Source organism: Arctopsyche grandis, chromosome 10 (assembly GCF_051622035.1).
Source record: "Arctopsyche grandis isolate Sample6627 chromosome 10, ASM5162203v2, whole genome shotgun sequence".
Classification (NCBI taxonomy): Eukaryota; Metazoa; Arthropoda; class Insecta; order Trichoptera; family Hydropsychidae; genus Arctopsyche; species Arctopsyche grandis.
Genome location: NC_135364.1, coordinates 30,049,431 through 30,066,983, shown reverse-complemented (window position 1 = coordinate 30,066,983; position 17,553 = coordinate 30,049,431). Strand labels below are relative to the sequence as shown.

At 41.3% G+C, this 17,553-nt stretch overlaps 3 protein-coding genes across 3 annotated transcripts; 2 read left to right on the top strand and 1 right to left on the bottom strand.

The window, feature by feature from the left end:
- Positions 1–497: 497 nt before the first annotated feature.
- On the bottom strand, positions 498–3,004 carry LOC143917884 (uncharacterized). The gene is made up of 6 exons (XM_077439499.1): positions 2,753–3,004; positions 2,052–2,676; positions 1,783–1,981; positions 1,617–1,703; positions 1,389–1,538; positions 498–813 (listed from the first exon to the last, which is right to left on the bottom strand). The coding sequence occupies exons 1-6, from the start codon at positions 2,894–2,896 to the stop codon at positions 666–668; spliced, it is 1,353 nt and encodes a 450-aa protein (XP_077295625.1). The 5' UTR covers positions 2,897–3,004; the 3' UTR covers positions 498–665.
- A 4,777-nt stretch (positions 3,005–7,781) lies between these two features.
- LOC143917765 (zinc finger MYM-type protein 1-like) lies at positions 7,782–17,469 on the top strand. Its single transcript, XM_077439346.1, has 3 exons — positions 7,782–8,178; positions 13,846–15,849; positions 17,252–17,469. The coding sequence occupies exons 2-3, from the start codon at positions 14,304–14,306 to the stop codon at positions 17,467–17,469; spliced, it is 1,764 nt and encodes a 587-aa protein (XP_077295472.1). The 5' UTR covers positions 7,782–8,178; positions 13,846–14,303.
- Pfdn1 (prefoldin subunit 1) lies at positions 12,623–13,127 on the top strand. The gene has a single exon (XM_077439506.1). The coding sequence runs from the start codon at positions 12,635–12,637 to the stop codon at positions 13,034–13,036; it is 402 nt and encodes a 133-aa protein (XP_077295632.1). The 5' UTR covers positions 12,623–12,634; the 3' UTR covers positions 13,037–13,127.
- Positions 17,470–17,553: the final 84 nt, after the last annotated feature.

Below are 17,553 nucleotides of genomic sequence, written 5' to 3'. Positions count from 1 at the left end.
TCACACCTTTGTTGTATGGGTTTGCATTCGAAAATCGTTTCTCAGTACAAAATACAAAACAACACAAAAGGCGGCCATGATAATATCCAGCAAAATATGTAGAAAAGATTGTTATTTTTAACATCGTTCGCCTTTTAGAGTTTTGTTTCACATTCAGTAATAATGAAAAGGGACCCAAGGATATTTTTTGGTTCGTGGACGACTGCCTCAAGAAATTCGGCCGCCATTTAATTTGCACATATGGACGGTGCGGCTCTGGTTCAACAGCTCTCGATACATAAATGTCTGCTCACGCTTTGATAAATAATATAATTCACTCGTCTGGCTGACCAACCTTCAAAGGAGATCACTATTTATGAAAGCACCTGGAAAAGTTTACAGGTTCATGCCGTTAAGAGCAATTTCCAGCAGCAGCGCAGAATAGATTCGGATCGATACTCTTGGGGACTTCAAAAGCCAGTTGTAAATAATGGGGTAGAATAAAGAAGAAAAAAAATGATGCGTAAATTAAAATTTATCCCTTATTAAGAATTAAGGAATAAAAATAACAATTTTAGAAAATAAATTTATTTCACCATTAACTATGAGGCACAGTAAATTGTTTATGTATGGAATGGAATGTAGAATAATTTGATATTCTCCTTGTCATTTAAGTAGTACACTTTTTAGGCGATGTTTTGCGATTTGAAACTCTTTCCATGTGCTGTCATTTCATGTCTATTACGATGATCAGTTCTCCCGAACCTCACCGAACATACCCGACAAGGATGAGGTTTTTCTTTTGTGTGCATTTTTAAATGAGTCAGCATTCCCCTAAAAGTATAATCAACATCTAAGTAATTTAATGATAGAAAAGATTTTCATGGTGCTACTTTAGTATGCGGTCTACCTTAGCATGTGATCTACGCAGTCGACTATTTTTTTTTATTTGTACTGTAGCAACGACCTGTTTATTATAATTTTTGTTTTTTCCTGCCGCCCTATAAAAATATCGTCAGCAGCGAAGAAAATACTGACCCTAACAACCTAATCTTAAATTAATAGGGCCAACCCAAACTTAACCTAACCTAACCTGACCCTTATATAAATGCATAGGTGTTGGCTGCTAAGACATGTTTTTTTTTAGTTTTATTTCATCAATATTTTCTCAAAAAAATATATCTTAGCAGCCAACACCTATTTAATTAAGGGTCAGGTTAGGTTAAGTTAAGTTAGGGTTGGCCCTATTCATTTAAAATTAGGTTGTTAGGATCGCTATTATTCAGTTTCACTGTCACACGCGAGAACTGAGACAGTGAGACCGCATATTAAAGTCAAAAAGGGAAGGTAGATCGCATACTAAAGTAGCACCGATTTTATTATATATACAATACAACGAATGTACGTACGAACTTGAAACGAAGGATTTGTCACAATACTCGCAGTGGTAATTTTTAATACCGAGATGTCTCCTTTCGTGTATTTTTAAACATTGACCCGTTACAAACCTTTTTTCACACCTAGTGCATTGATATTTTCTCTCTTTGGTATGTTTATACCTACAAATGGATGTACAAGAAATTAAATTAAAACGCAATTCGATGATTTTGAGTACAAAATAAAAACAATATCCATACATAATATGAGTTATTAGATTTTTTTGCATGCGAAACTCTCTGGAACAAAATTGGCATATATATTCTTTAACGTTGGAGTGCACTTTTCTGAAAAAATAGAAACAAATTAAGAACGAACGATATACGAAAATGAATATAAGATATTACATTATGAAAGTTTGAAGACTTGTGTATTTCTAATCGCTCCAATCTCTTGAAAGCCTTCCCGCATTCGTTGCAAATGTAAGGCTTGTCATCGCTATGAGTGAAAGCGTGAACGTTTAGAGCGCCCCGGTTTTCAAACATTTTGTCGCACTGGTCGCATTGAAACCGTTTTATTCGCGGCCGCTTGTGCGTTTGCATGTGGGCCCATTCGCGTGCAAAATCTAAAAAACAAGTACATACAAGTTTGACGCGTAGTCGACTTGAATCGATGTCGAATACAAAAAACCTTACATTTCTGGCAGATGTCACAAAAAAAACTTTTGATCCCCAGATGTCTCTCTAAATGTCTTATGAAGGATCGCCTACATGAGAAATGACGTGGACACTGATTGCATTGAAATTTCCCATCTTCGGCGCGTAAACTGTTCACGTCGATTCCCAATATTTCTTTGGATTTGTCGATTTTTTTCGACGACTCGACTTGTTCGGTTTCGTCGGTGTTTCTAGGTTTCTTAAATTTTTTTCGGACGATTCCGTTGTTTTTTAGTTTTTTTAATCTTCTCTTTTTGCATTTGTTCTTGAGCAATATAATCGGCAAGTCGGCGTCCGAATCGTTATAACCGTCCCCTCGATCATCGTACACTGTATAATTTTCAATTATCATGCTATCGTCGTCGAAATTCTCTAATCTATTTTCGTCTAAATCCAACTGTTCGATTTTTACATCTTCTAACTTTATTTCACTTTGGAAAGATTCGACTTTCTCTTCTTTAACTAGTTTAGCGCTGGCTATCTTAAAGCCGCTTAAAAGAATTTGATAGGAATTCTCGCACTGCTTTTTGAAGAGATACGCCGCCTTGAGTTTAGATATGCACTTGGTACATATGTGAGCGGGCAGGCCGTCGTTTTCTTCCGCCTGTAAATGAATTAAAAGCATTCAAATTCGGGTTCAGTTTTAGTGTTGACAAAATAAAAATAGTAAAAGCGATTACCGCGACGGAAGCAAAGGTGACGACCATCTCCGAGCACGACAATTTCGCAGTAGTTTTGTCGAACGAGCGAGTAGTTTTGAATATGGATTTAAGCCTCCCGCATTCTAAGCACAGTCTGCAGATGGAATCGAAATTCAAATTCATGGTCGTTTCGAACCTTCATATGTCATTCTATCGACGCACTCTTGACAGCTGTCAAAAGATAACGTCGGCTATTTTGGCCTAAAACGGCGATCGTCCATTGTTACCACTACATCAACTTTCAAACGTATTTTATCCGGGAAGTATTATAAAAATACAACAACAAAATGTAAAATGTACACAGCTATTTACGTACACATATTTATTTATATATATTTTAGCTATCAAGCTAATTTAAAAATACATCTTAATTATTATACTTAACTCTAAAATTTATAATTAACTTATATGTACTGTCCCTCACAGAGGTGTCTCTTCGCACCTCGCAAGAATGCATCCATGTTTTTAGCAGACCTGATGCACTCAGGGAGGGCATTATACATGAGCACACCCCTGTGAAAAACACCCCCAGCCGTCTTATTCTTTCTTACTCTACTTACAACTAGTTTGTCCTTATTTCTAGTATAAAAACTATGTTTATCTCTATTCCTTATTATATAATCATCAAAATACTTAGGTAATAACTTATGACCTAACTTATAAACAAAAGACAATGTACTAATATTTAGACTAATTCTAATACTCATCCATCCTAATTCATCTAACATACTTCCAATACTCTTAAATCTACTCACATTCAAAATACCTCTCATAGCTTTATTCTGTATTTTTTGCATTTTTTCTAAATCTTGGCCACTAAAAAAATTAAGCAGAGTGGCACAATAAACCACATGTGGCAAGACAATTGAATTAAACACTAAAATTTTACTTTTTTTACTTAAAATATTTCTTAATCTACATAATATACCAACTTTTCTAGCCATTTTTTTATTATATAGTCAGCGTGCATTTTAAAATTTAGTCCTGAGTCTATGTATACTCCTAAGTATTTTATATTTTCAACTTTTTCAATTAACTTATCATCAATTATAATTTCATTCAATATATTTTTATTTTTACCATTCAACCACATCATTTTTGTTTTATTCACATTCAACTTTAATTTATTTTCACACAACCAGTCATTCACATAATTTAATTCTATATTTAAAATCTCAGACATTACATCAACATTCTTTCCAATTATATATATATCAATGTATCATCTGCAAACAAATGTATTTTACACATCTTAATTACCTTAACAATATCGTTTATATATAATATAAATAATAAGGGTCCCAATTTGGACCCTTGGACATATGATGTAGTGGTTCTACGACATGGTTGAGGTTCGGTCACCATCTACGAGCTGGGACCAACTCGGCCATGTTGGTTTGCCGCTGCTTTACTTGCAGGATATGAGGAGATTAGGTGTCCCTTTGTATCCTTCTCGCCCACTCGTAAGTATGTAAGTCTGCGCGAAAAAAATAAGGAGATTTTCACTGCACGCCACTGATTGTTGCGTATTATATCGCATAGCGAGCGATATCGTCGATTATGCATATGGAAGCAGGTTCGGTGATTATTCCGCAAAAAGCGATCTCGCGCACGTCACTAAAATCTCAATCACGGAACATCGAGTGCCAGTGTAGGAATACAGCGGTAAACGCATCCTACGCATTGTCAACCTACGCACCAAGGACAAGTCGACCGCTAAACACAGCTACAGGACACGACCTTCAGAGAAAGCCAAGCTGACCGCTAAACAGGTGCAGGACGCGACCTACAGAGGACATTTGGACCGTATATAAACCCCCCACAGTGGACTCAACAAGACGGCTCATCCAGCTATGCCATCATAAGCAGAACAACACAGTTCGGTCAGACCTTCCACCGAAAACAAGCAACTACCCTTCTTCGCTACGACCACACCGTACTTGTATTCACTTATAGGGCGGGTTAAAGGTTTCGGTCGTATCCCGGCCTATGGAAACTGAGTTGACTTTGGAAGTTGTACAGACTCCAGGGATGTTCAACTCGAGAGCACCCCGGAAGTCGGTTTTGTGAGATAGCTAGTGGTAAGCTTGGGCGGGGCTGGTTTCCTCAAGGTGCCTTCCTTCGTCGTCGGTGGTCTGGTCTCTGCTGATGTCGGCTGCTCTGCTATGTCCCTTTCTCCTTCGTAATGTGCGTGGGATGCGTGATGTGGAAAAAGGGAGGAAATTGTATAATAATGAAAACAGGTTGTAATTCTGTTTGTATGGTGACTGTATTTTATATATATATATATACAGAGATCAAGCAGAGGGGACAGGGGGGAGGGAGTAACAAAGTAACCACGCGTGCCTTTTGAGGTTGGCCACGCGTAGCTCAGTTGTCTGCCTTCTGGACGAAGACAGACCAAGCTTCCTCTGGTGCACACCGGACGGATACTGGAGCTGGTCTCCAAGTATCGTCACAACCCTCACCAGCCTCTAGCTGGTGATTTCGGTGGCGAGGTGGGCCCCGTAAAAACGGGGTGTTTACGCGCCAAACCGCTATTGACAACTGTCAGTTTGTGTGCCAACCGCTGTCTCAGGGTGGCCAGCACAAAAATATATCGGCCAAATCGTGGGTCGTAAAGCCACGAAAGCCGATCATCAGACATAGTCTGAACAGAAGTAGATCTTTATTGCTCGGTTAATACATTTGTTATTTTATGTACGACGAATTATATATGTAACGTATGTTGCTTCGCGGAGTGAGCCATGTTCGAGCTGCCAAAGCTCACTGGCGTAAGTTGCGGATCCGCCAGTGCATCTGATTCAGTTGTACACGTGGTCACGTGCAGTTGTCCTTGTCTAGGGTTGTTCTGCTTGATTAGAAGTGCATTCCAGAGGGGTGCGGACTTCTGTGTAACGGGGGAGTATGCGTGCGTATTGACATCGATATTGAATAAGTACGCGATGCGATATATCTCTACAAACTATACAATAAAGATACAATTCATCAAAACTCATCCGAGTTTCCATAGGCCGGGAAATGGTCAAAACTTAATATCCATACCTATACCAGATATTCCGTATTCGCGATCTATGTCGACGATTGTCGTGCGCGCGATCGCAATAATCCGTTTACCATAGAAGCGATATTGGAAAATACACACCCACCGCCATACCGGCTGCTTTGTCGGGCTACATGACTATGTAGGAATATATCACAACGTTTATTTTACAAAACTAGGTCGATGATGACCTATTTCCCTCATCGAACTCAATCTGTACAAATGACATCATCGCGTTCTGTTCGGATACGAAAGTCAACCTTGGCCAAAGTATCTCCGTTGGAACTAGGCCAAAGACACCATAAACTTGTTCCAGATACGCTATCACGGGATACAGTACACGGGAGCCAACTAACTATGCATCAAATACAGCATACAAAGGAAGACCTCGACACCGTAGGAATCTTCTAGAACGTGATCTCACCAGCCGAGCTACACGTTGCCCAAGTATCACCACATATATAAGTCCCCAGATACTAGTGAGCTTCAGGAGCTCGACCTGGCTTATTCCCGTGTAGTCGTGATTGCGTATCTGGAGCGAATTTTACGGTGCCTCTGTCCTAGTTCGACAGAGGGAGATGTAATAAGAATAGAGGGGCTTTAGTACGCGGGACAGATGTTGAACGATAGCTGCAGGGGCTGTATATATGTGTTTGTGTATGGGTGACCAGTGGCTGTGTGTGTCGTCGTCTCGTTCAGCTCGCTCTGGAGCACGTGCTGGAACAGGGCGGGGTGGGGAATTAGACACGTCAGGTTTGATTTATATCCTCGTTTATTGACTTGATGACGAGCCGGGGAGTTTCTCGGCGCCTCTGCCCCTTTATGGCGGGTGTCCGAGCCAAAAAACCCACATGGCCGTGTTTTGGGCTCTTACGGGCGCGCACTCATTTTACGAGGCGCGCTCATCTGTCAAACTCAGACGCCGGTACTGGCGTGGCTGGTCTACCTCGCCTGACCAGCCAACGTACTCGTCCACAGCCCCCGCCATAAAGAAACTCCCCGGCTCGCCATCTACTCCTTAATAAACAAGGATAAACTGACTTGACGTGTCTAATTCCCCACCCCGCCCTGTTCCAGAGCGAGCTGAACGAGAGACGACGACACACACACACACAGCCATTGGTCATCCAATACATCTACACACATTACAGCTGCTGAAGCTATCGTTCAGCGGGGGCTGTGGATTGAGTACGCTGGCTGGTCAGGAGGGGTAGACCAGCCACGCCAGGACCTTCTCGGCCGGCGGCTAGCGTCGTCGTCAGATGAGCGCGCGCCCGTAAGAGCCCAAAACACGGCCATGTAGGTTTTTGGCTCGGACAGATGTATTGACCGTGTCTCGGTCTAAGAAAACACCGTTTGTCTTTGTAATGCTGACCAAACGTTGGACCAAACCAACGACGATTTTGGTCCAACATTTTAACCAGCAGGATAAAACCAGTAGCGTACAAAATATCGAAATAAAAATTAAATTTAAAAATTAAAATTAAATATCAAAATTAAAACTATTATTATTATATTAAAATTAAATTCAAATATCAAAATAAAATTATAATCAATTTATAAAAATTAAAATAAAATATTGAAAGTTAAAACAGAACATGCCCAATTTAAATAAATTTTCGAGATTGACCTAAAATTAGATCATCAACAATCAAATACAGGTAATCCTCGACTTTTGTTTGTCGAAGATGTTTTGACTTACGAAGATACGCACTAAGATCGAAAAAAAAATCATAGAATTATTATTTTTACTTCCCCGTAATGCGTAGTTACTGAAAATATCTGATGTATGAAATATAGCGTTGTCGGTCTATCAATCGATTTTTTTTTAGTCTTCAATTGTTTCTCGTCGAAATAAATCAATTAATTAAATCATTTCAGAGGTAAATTTTATCGGATAATGTCTTCAATTGTTTCTCTCGTCGAAATAAATCAAATTATGGAGGATGAACGAATGAGACGACTGGCATGTTAATGCACGTGTTTATTATATGACAGCTGAAGACAGAGTGAGTAGTAGCTCTCCGAACCCAGCCGAGTTGGTTCCCACTCGCAGGAAGGCAACCAAACTCGACCATGTCGTATAAGCGAGCCGCCACATCACTCCCCCCCCAGCATCAGCGATACCAAAATTACAAAGAAACAAATTTTACAAAAGAAAAAAAATATTGTTACACAAAGAGAAAAAATTATTACGTGGGGAGAAAAAAAATTGTTGACGTGGGTCATCCGCTGTGTACATAGGTGTACCGCCCTGAATGGTCGGTAGATTCGAGGGCGGTGACGTCGCGAGCAAGACGGTGGGTGGTCCGATGGTCGCGCCGATGCGATGCGATGCTGCGGCGGCGCCGCTCTTCCGAGGCTGATGTCGGTTGGTGGGGTGGCGGGGGCGGCAGGGGCATCGATGTGGTTGATGATACTCCGAGCTGGACTGTGAGTCGTTGTGGCTCGTGGAGGTGTTGTAGCGCTACCGCCCGTCTCGGCGTGACGACGCTCGTGGGGACGGACGGGGCCTTGATGATGATGATGATGATGGTGCTGAGGTGGTGTGTGATGAATCTTGTGGTGCTGGATGACCGTTCTATGTGTAGTGGATCGCGCATGACTCCACATCCAGCTGTCAAGATCGTCGTCTCATTCGCTCCCCCATTTTTTAAAAGCACCTGTCGTCGACGTTGTGGCTGGACGTCGGTAGGTAGGTAGGTAGCCGTGTCTGCTCGTTTATTGTCACCCGCGGGCCGCGGCGTGCTGTGTTGATGGCGATGAGGGCGCGGCGGGTAGCTTTCCCGCCTGGCTCGGCGAGGCAGGGATGAGCCGTGATGGGGTCGTGAGCCACGCGTAAACGCTTGCCATGTGTTTACGGTTGCCTGATGAAGGTTTATGGTTTCGTTCGTTTTACGATCGAGCGATGAACTCTTTCTTCCAGAATGGTCGAAGGGGACGTTGCCCTTGAGTTATGCAGTGTGTTCTTCCTTTGTTTCCAAGACACGTGCATAGAAGCACGTGTCGACCTTTTTATGAGGCGAGCGTGTGCCCTGCGTTAATGACTTTACAGACACGTATTTTTCCTTTGTTCCCCGGGCACGGTCACAGGGATCGTTGCCGGGAGTTTATGCGTGTTTGGACAGGATCGATGATGAGATCGTTTGAGTTATACTATTATGGGGACTGATCTAGTTGTGAAGGTGTTCTTCATCACCAGTCCGCCATGTTTTATTGACAGGTTCGTCTGTGTTTTAGTAGTTATTACTGCTGTTTGTTTGGATAAGGTATTTTATTGTTTGAATATACAAGTGTATAAATATCTAATTGAAGCGGCTGGAATCGTAGTGTTCTCGAAACGGCTATTGGCTGCTGACTGGTGTCGTGCGGCTGCTGGATCTATAATGTGTCGTTGCTCTGGATCCGGCTGAGTTGCAAACGTTTATGGGAACTAGTCTTATTGTGAAGGTCTTCTTCACCACCAGTCCGCCATGTATTGTAGACAGATTCGTCTGTGTTCGGTATTAATACAACTATATGTTGAATGTGGTATTTATTTGGTAATAACACGTATACACAAGTATGGTTAATTGTTGGTAAAAGTATGTCGTTCAGCGGTCTCTGGATATGGTAGAGTGTCGCTGGCTCGGCATTCAGCTATGTTCAGAAGGTCTCTGGATGCGGCAGTGTGTTGCTGGCTCGTTGTTCGGCTATGTTCGGAAGGTCTCTGGATACGGCAGTGTGTTGCTGGCTCGGCATTCGGCTATGTTCAGCAAGTCTCTGGATACGGCAGTGTGTTGCTGGCTCGGTCGGCTGGTTGATCTTCCAAGTCCGTGTAGTGAAGTGGTGGCTGGTCAGGAGCTGGATGTCGACTGGTCTGCTGCTGTGTGTCGACGCTTGCTGCTGTGGGTCGACTCTTGCTGCTGTGGGTCGACTCCTGCTGCTGTGGGTCGACTGGGGTTGTTTGGGTTGTACCTCCTTTTATAGTGTTTCTGGAATCGCCTGACCGATGGTGGTGGTTTGTTGATGCGTAAGAAAGGAATGCACTTTTGTCGAGGCGTAGAATTTTCTGGAACGCTTGATGGAAGTGGTTATTGATGCGTACGAGCATTTAGTTGTTGATGCGTACAAGAGGAATTTGCTTTCGTCGAGGCGTAGTATTTTCTGGAATGCTTGATGAAAGTGGTCGTACGAGCTTTTAGTTGTTGATGCGTACAAGAGGAATTTGCTTTCGTCGAGGCGTAGTATTTTCTGGAATGCTTGATGGAAGTGGTCGTACGAGCATTTAGTTGTTGATGCGTACAAGAGGAATTTGCTTTCGTCGAGGCGTAGTATTTTCTGGAATGCTTGATGCTGTTCCGCTCGATGTATTTTGTTGTTGCGGAATATTCTCGAAGGTTTCGATGACGATGACGACGACGAGATTCCTACACGTTCTTCCATTATAGGGTAGTTGGCTCGACATTTGGCTATGTTCAGGCGTCTCTGGATGTGGCAGAGTGTTGCTGGCTCGGCAGTCGGCTATGTTCAGATGTCTCTGGATATTGTAGAGTGTTTCTGGCTCGGTAGTCGGTTATGTTCAGAAGGTCTCTGGCTCGTTTGCTGGTTGATCCTCTAGGTCAGCGTAGTGTAGTAGTGGCTGGTCAGAAGCTGGATGTTGACTGAAGTTTTCTTTACAAAACTCCATTTTATACGCTTTTGGCGTAAGCGAGTTGGTTGCAGGTGGCTTGCACCTGCTGTGCACACGTGGTCAAGTAGGCGAGCTTTGTTTCAGGCTTGCAGCTGTGTGCACACGTGTTCAAGTAAGCGAGCTTTGTTGCAGGTGCCTTGCAGCTGTGTGCACACGTGTTCAAGTAAGCGAGCTTTGTTGCAGGTGCCTTGCAGCTGTGTGCACACGTGGTCAAGTAGAGTGAGTGCGTGGTGCGTTAGCAGTTTGTGGGAATCTCGTCACATTCATCAAAACATTTACTGCGACGCAGAATACATTCCCAAAACCAGTCGAAGCACACCTGCAGCCATTATACTAAACTCAAGCGGAACGGTGCCTAAAACCTTCGAGAAAGCTCCACCCCTACCACTCGAGCGGAAACAAACCAGTCGAAGCACACCTGCAGCCATTAAACTAAACTCAAGCGGAACACCCCTACCAGCCGAGCGGAAACAAACCAGTCGAAGCACACCTGCAGCCATTAAACTACATCGAGCGGAACGGCGCCAATCGTTCCAGAAAATTCTACCCCATCGATAAAAACACATTCCTCGCTTACGCATCAACAACCACCACCACGGGTCAGGTGATACCAGAAACACTATAAAAGGAGGTACAACCCAAACAACGCCAGTCGACCCACAGCAGCAAGCGTCGACACACAGCAGCAGACCAGTCGACATCCAGCTCCTGACCTGCCACCACTACACTACGTGGACTTGGAAGATCAACCAGTTGAACGAACGATCACATTGCCGTATCCAGAGAACTTCTGAACATAGCCGAACGCCAAGCCAGCAACACACTGCCGCATCCAGAGACCTTCTGAACATAGCTGAATGCCGAGCCAGCGACACTCTACCATATCCAGAGACCGCTGAACGACATACTTTTGCCACATATTCTAATACCTTTGTACATTATTTAGGCAAACAATAAAACTTTATTAAAACAAGTACAACAGTGTTTCGTTAGGCTGGGATACGGTCAACACACAGTACTCCGCCTACAACTTGTTAATTTATTAATCGTTTTAATCTCCTGTTGTTAGTACATTGAGATTCCCACACTATATGTGTACAGATTCCAGGGATGTTCAACTCAAGAGCACCCCGGAAGTCGGTTTTGTGAGATAGCTAGAGGTAAGCTTGGGCGGGGATGGTTTCCTCAAGGTGCTTTCCTTCGTCGTCGGTGGTCTGGTCTCTGCTGATGTCGGCTGCTCTGCTATGTCCCTTTCTCCTTCGTAATGTGCGTGGGATGCGTGATGTGGAAAAAGGGAGGAAATTGAATAATAATGAAAACAGGTTGTAATTCTGTTTGTATGGTGACTGTATTATATATATATATATATATATATATATATATATATATATATATATATATATATATACAGAGATCAAGCAGGGGGGACAGGGGGTGGGGGAGTAACAAAGTAACCACGCGTGCCTTTTGAGGTTAGCCACGCGTAGCTCAGTTGTCTGCCTTCTGGACGAAGACAGACCAAGCTTCCTCTGGTGCACACCGGACGGATACTGGAGCTGGTCTCCAAGTATCGTCACAACCCTCACCAGCCTCTAGCTGGTGATTTCGGTGGCGAGGTGGGCCCCGTAAACACCGGGGTGTTTACGCGCCAAACCACTATTGACAACTGTCAGTTTGTGTGCCAACCGCTGTCTCAGGGTGGCCAGCACAAAAATATATCGGCCAAATCGTGGGTCGTAAGGCCACGAAAGCCGATCATCAGACATAGTCTGAACAATATGCCTACAATATTACTGGTTTTGATTCGTAATGGCACAAGTCGTGCTATATTCCTACAACAACAATATAACACCTAAAGCCAATTCTATTAGTGTTACATTTCTCTGGACGGAGGTATTTCGACCAAGGTTGACTTTCGTGTGTGAGAAGAGGACGCGATGAACTCAAATTATCATTTGTACAGTTTGAGTTCGATGAGGGAAATAGGTGATATCAGGAGGCATCGACCTAGTTTCGTATAACATAGTCGTGAAAGTGTTGCTCTGCATTGACCGGCGACCGGGCTGGTGGTCGTCGGATTGGCAGGCGTGTGCGAGTGTGCGAGTGTACGGGTTTGAGGTTAGGTAGACCGTCAGCCGAGTGAGAAATGTCAGCGGCCGACGCGGAATTGCGGCAGGCGTTCGCGCAACTGCAGGCGCAGATGGTGGAGACGCAGCAGCGCGTGTCGGCGTTGGAGCCGCAGATGGCGGGGCTGCAGCGCGCGCAGCTTCACGCGGACGCCACACTCCAGCAGTTGGCGCTCGCGGGGGCGGGAGGGGGAGGGGGAGGGGGAGGGGCTGAAAACCGCGCGTATCAGCCCGTGGGCAGAGCCTTCCTGCTTCAGCCGCTGCCCGAGCTGAAGGCTGCGGCCGCCGACCGCCGCAGCAACGCCGACGCCAAGCTCGAGGCGCTCAAGACCATGAAGGACTACTTGGAGCGCACGCTCAAGAACAGCGAGAACAACCTCCGCGAGATGGTGCAGCAGCGCAAAGAACAAGCCTCTTCTTAAATAACACTCATCACTCACCACTCACCACTACTCACCCATCTCTCCTTTTTATTTATATTATTATTATTATTATATTTTTTAAATTAAACCATTTCATAACACGCTCGTCTTTTATTTTTGTCAGGAGACAGACACTTCTAATCAAAATAGAGCTGCCGGATTTATTGATATCCAAACTGGGACGTTTTAATTGTATTCCGCCATTTTAACCCCTTGAATTGCTGACCATCGCCGATCAACAAGTCCATGAGCCTGAAATACGCATTGTTTTTTCAGCATGTAAAATTAAACAAGAATACTACCCACTAAGCCGTTCCAGGTAGCATTGAATATGGGTCGTGTAATCTGCGTCAATGTTAATAAAGACTGGTTTATACTGAAATTTCTGAATTTATAACCATAGCAGAATTTCCCGATGGAAATCCTTAACTGCCATGTATTTTAAATTGTGGCTTGACATTTATATTGTGAGCAATACATTTTATCAACAATGAAGATGGAACTAATTTTGGAAATATGCATTCACTAATAGACTTCTTTTGTTTATTTTATATTGTTGCAAGATATATTAAAGAGTCTTAACACACCTTTACAAAACTCGAAATCCTCGGCCATAGTTATCTAGGGTTTGTTTGGATTAGCTACAATTTTATACCAGCTTTCTAAGTAATTCTAGTTGGATATGTTGGCGAAATTTTCAACAGAAAAGACGTCAGCACTCAAAGGGTCAATTATGATGATACCAGTTTATATGGAAGTTTACAGGATTCCATAGATCGCAAATGTATTCGAATGACATCGATTGATGCCAGTGGCGTATATTGGGTGTGTGCTAGGTGTGCGGCGCACACCCGTGAAAACCAAAGACCACATAAAGTAGTATTTTAATACAAAATAATGTGTTGTTGTATAAACAGGCATTGATGTGTATGGTGTATTTACCGCGTGCGCTAAATGTATGGTGTATGGTGTGGTGTGCAGTCTGCAGCGTGTTGTGTGATGTTAGATGTAGTTTGTGCGCCGCGACGAGAGAATACCTATGCCGTGCAGCAAATTGGTGGGTTTGGTTGGAGTGTGCAGGCGGATATTCGCTTGTATAGGTTTATTCGCGATATTAAGACGTACGGTGTGCTACGACTTCAGAGCACCACGCACCGCACCGCACCACTCGGCAATTGACCGAATGCGATGCGGCACGTGGTCTCGTACTTTTTCGCACATTCGTATTTTTATGGTCATATCTCAGTCATACCTCTAATAACTAATAATGGCTAACAGTGTTCAAGACATTTTAACTATTCCGTTTTCAAATAGAAGTTTTGAGATAAAATTAAAAATAATTAAAGATGGGAAACCGTGTCCGTCTCTTCCAAATTTATCCAGTTTGCATAAAGAAAAAACAAAAGTTTACACTAGACATTTTTGCGTTTCAAATTATAAAAAATTCGAATGGATTACAGGCTGTGAAATTCGATCCAAACTTTTCTGCTGGCCATGTTTATTGTTCTCCAAAGATATTAATGTGTGGAACAAAGAAGGATTTGCTGATCTCAACCATTTGACAGCAGCACTGAAGAAACACGAAGGATCGCAGGCACACGTTCAATCATTTCTTTCCATACAAATGTTTGGCAAACAACGAATCGACGTATTAATTGACAGTCAACGTAAAGCCGAAATAAGTCGACATAATGAACAAGTAAATAAAAATAGAGATGTTTTAAAACGAATTATTAACGCAATAATCTATCTAGGAAAACAAGAACTGTCCCTGCGAGGTCACGACGAGTCATGTAATTCCGTAAACAAAGGCAATTACATTGAATATCTAAATGCTCTTCGAGAATATGATTCTGTTTTAGATACTCATTTAAATACTGCTACTACCTTTCGTTGTACTTCTCCAAGTATACAAAATGACATAATCGAAGCAATCGCTCATGTTATTAAAGTTCATATAAAAAATGAAGTAGAGTCAGCAAGTTTTGTTGCTATTATTCTCGATGAAACTTCAGATATAATGACAAAATCACAGCTCTCAACAGTTTTACGTTTTGTATGTAAAGGCAATGTACATGAACGGTTTATTAGTTTTACAGACGTTAGTGCTGATAAAACATCTAATGGTCTATTCCGTCACGTGGTGAACATAGTTGAAGAATTTAAAATTCAAGACAAATTGGTTGGACAGACTTATGATGGAGCAAGTGTAATGAGTGGACACGTAAATGGTTTGCAATCCAAAGTCCTCAATGCTTATCCTTTTGCTCTTTTTACACACTGTTATGCTCATGTATTGAATTTAGTATTGCAGCAAGGTCTTTCTGATATTAAAGAAAGTAAATCATTTTTTCAAACTTTAAATGGATTGTCTACATACTTTTCAAAATCTTCCAAAAGAGTATTCGCTTTACAGGAATTTGTGACAAAAAGACTTCCCTCTGTAGCACCCACAAGGTGGAATTTTACATCTCGTTTAAGTAGCACAGTACAACAATACAGAAGTCAATTTACAGATTTTTTTCGACATGTTATAGAAAATTGTGAATTATGGGACACAGATACTGTTATAAAAGCACGAGGGTTTTTAGGCTTTTTAGAGGATTTTCAAACAATTAAACTTCTTCAAATTTTTTCAAAACTGTTTGGAATAACTGATGTTTTGTATAACATTCTTCAATCTAAATCTACGGACGTTTTATATTGTTGTAAAAAAATTAATGATGTTTTGCAGCAACTGAAATACGAAAGGGATAATAATTTTGAAATGTTATGGAATAATTATTTAAATGAAAAAAATGATGATCATGATCGTAGGCCACAAAGATTAAAAAATTATTCAGAAGTAGAAGATAAAACTTCATTTCGTCAATTATATTTCAAAATAGTTGATAGCATAATCGCACAAGTCGAATGTAGATATTCTTCACTTTCCAAATTAGAATATTTCCACCTTCTTTGTAATGATAAATATGACGAATATAAAGAAAATTTTCCAAATGTTTTAATTAATAAATTAAAAGATTTTTATGGATCACTGTTTGATTATATTCGATTGAAAAACGAACTCATTGTGCTATATTCCAGCTCTGAATTTTCAGAGAAACCTGTTCATGAATTAATACAATTCATGACAAAAAATAGCCTCGAATCTGGTTTTAAAGAGGTGTTTAAGCTGGGAGAATTAATATTAACGATACCAAGCAGTACAGCTTCAGCAGAACGTTCTTTTTCGGCGCTGAAAAGAATAAAAACTTGCTATAGAGGTACGCAAGGTCAAGATAGATTATGTGGCCTTAGCTTAATTTCAATAGAAAAAAAGTTATTGGTGGAATTAAAACAGAAAGACACATTCTATGCAGACGTGATTGAAAAGTTTATGTCTCAGAAACGTCGCATTGAACTTATGTATAAATAACTAATAAATTAAACATTTTTGTAATGCAAAACGAGTATTTTTTTTTAATTGCTAATTTTATACCCTACGCCCTACGGCATACACAGCACACCCGGTATTAACACCCACCGTCCGCCACTGATTGATGCCCTTAACAGGATGTTTTTGGATCACTATGCTAGTGCCCTAATGCTATTCTCCGAGGCTATTTTTAGGCCATGTTTTACTTACTCAATCGAACGGTCAATGTCCCCTAACATACATAGTGAGCGTTTATTTTATTTATGAATGTATACAGTTTATGGTTATTTAATAATGAGTTTGTAGTTTATTTAATAATATATACAGGTGTTTGAATTCAAATTAAACCGTTTTCATTTTAAATTAACCCTTTTTCATTTAAAATGTTCAATTTACAAAGCACTGAAACAATTACAGATCACATTGAAATGTGCATCGATGCAAAATGATCGTCAAATTTCACCAAGTACAATTGAATCTCGCAAAAAGTATGCGTTACCTGCAGCAGAAAGAAATTTTATAATATACATAATTATGTACATGTAAGTTCTATAAAATGAATTTATTAAAAATATCTAATTGTTCAATTCAATTTTTAAAGTTTAATTTTGTTATAATTCCATATATATTTATATGTACATACTCAAAGAAAAGAACTGCTAGAATGTGCAATTTCTAATAAATAATACTATATTCAATATTTAATGCTCTACATACACAGGGAGTGCTAGAACCCTATGTGGGGCTGTTAGCTGCAATATATAAGAACGCCACAGCTTCAGTTAACCTCTTTTCAGGTACAGATAGATTTATCATAGGAAAAAGAGTAAGACAGAGAGAAGCAATATCTCCTAAACTATTGAATGTGGTGTTTGAGGGCGTGTTCAGGAACCTGGAATGGGACACAGCCGGAGTAAACATCAACAGTCGCTTCTTGAGTCATCTTTGGTTCGCAGATGATATAGTTTTAGTAGCTTGCAATCCAGCTGACCTACTTAACGGACTAACACAGTAGGAAAGTTGGATTAAAAATTAACGTAGATAAGACCAAACTTACGTTCAATAGTTATTGCATGTCTGATAGCATTTCATTAAATGA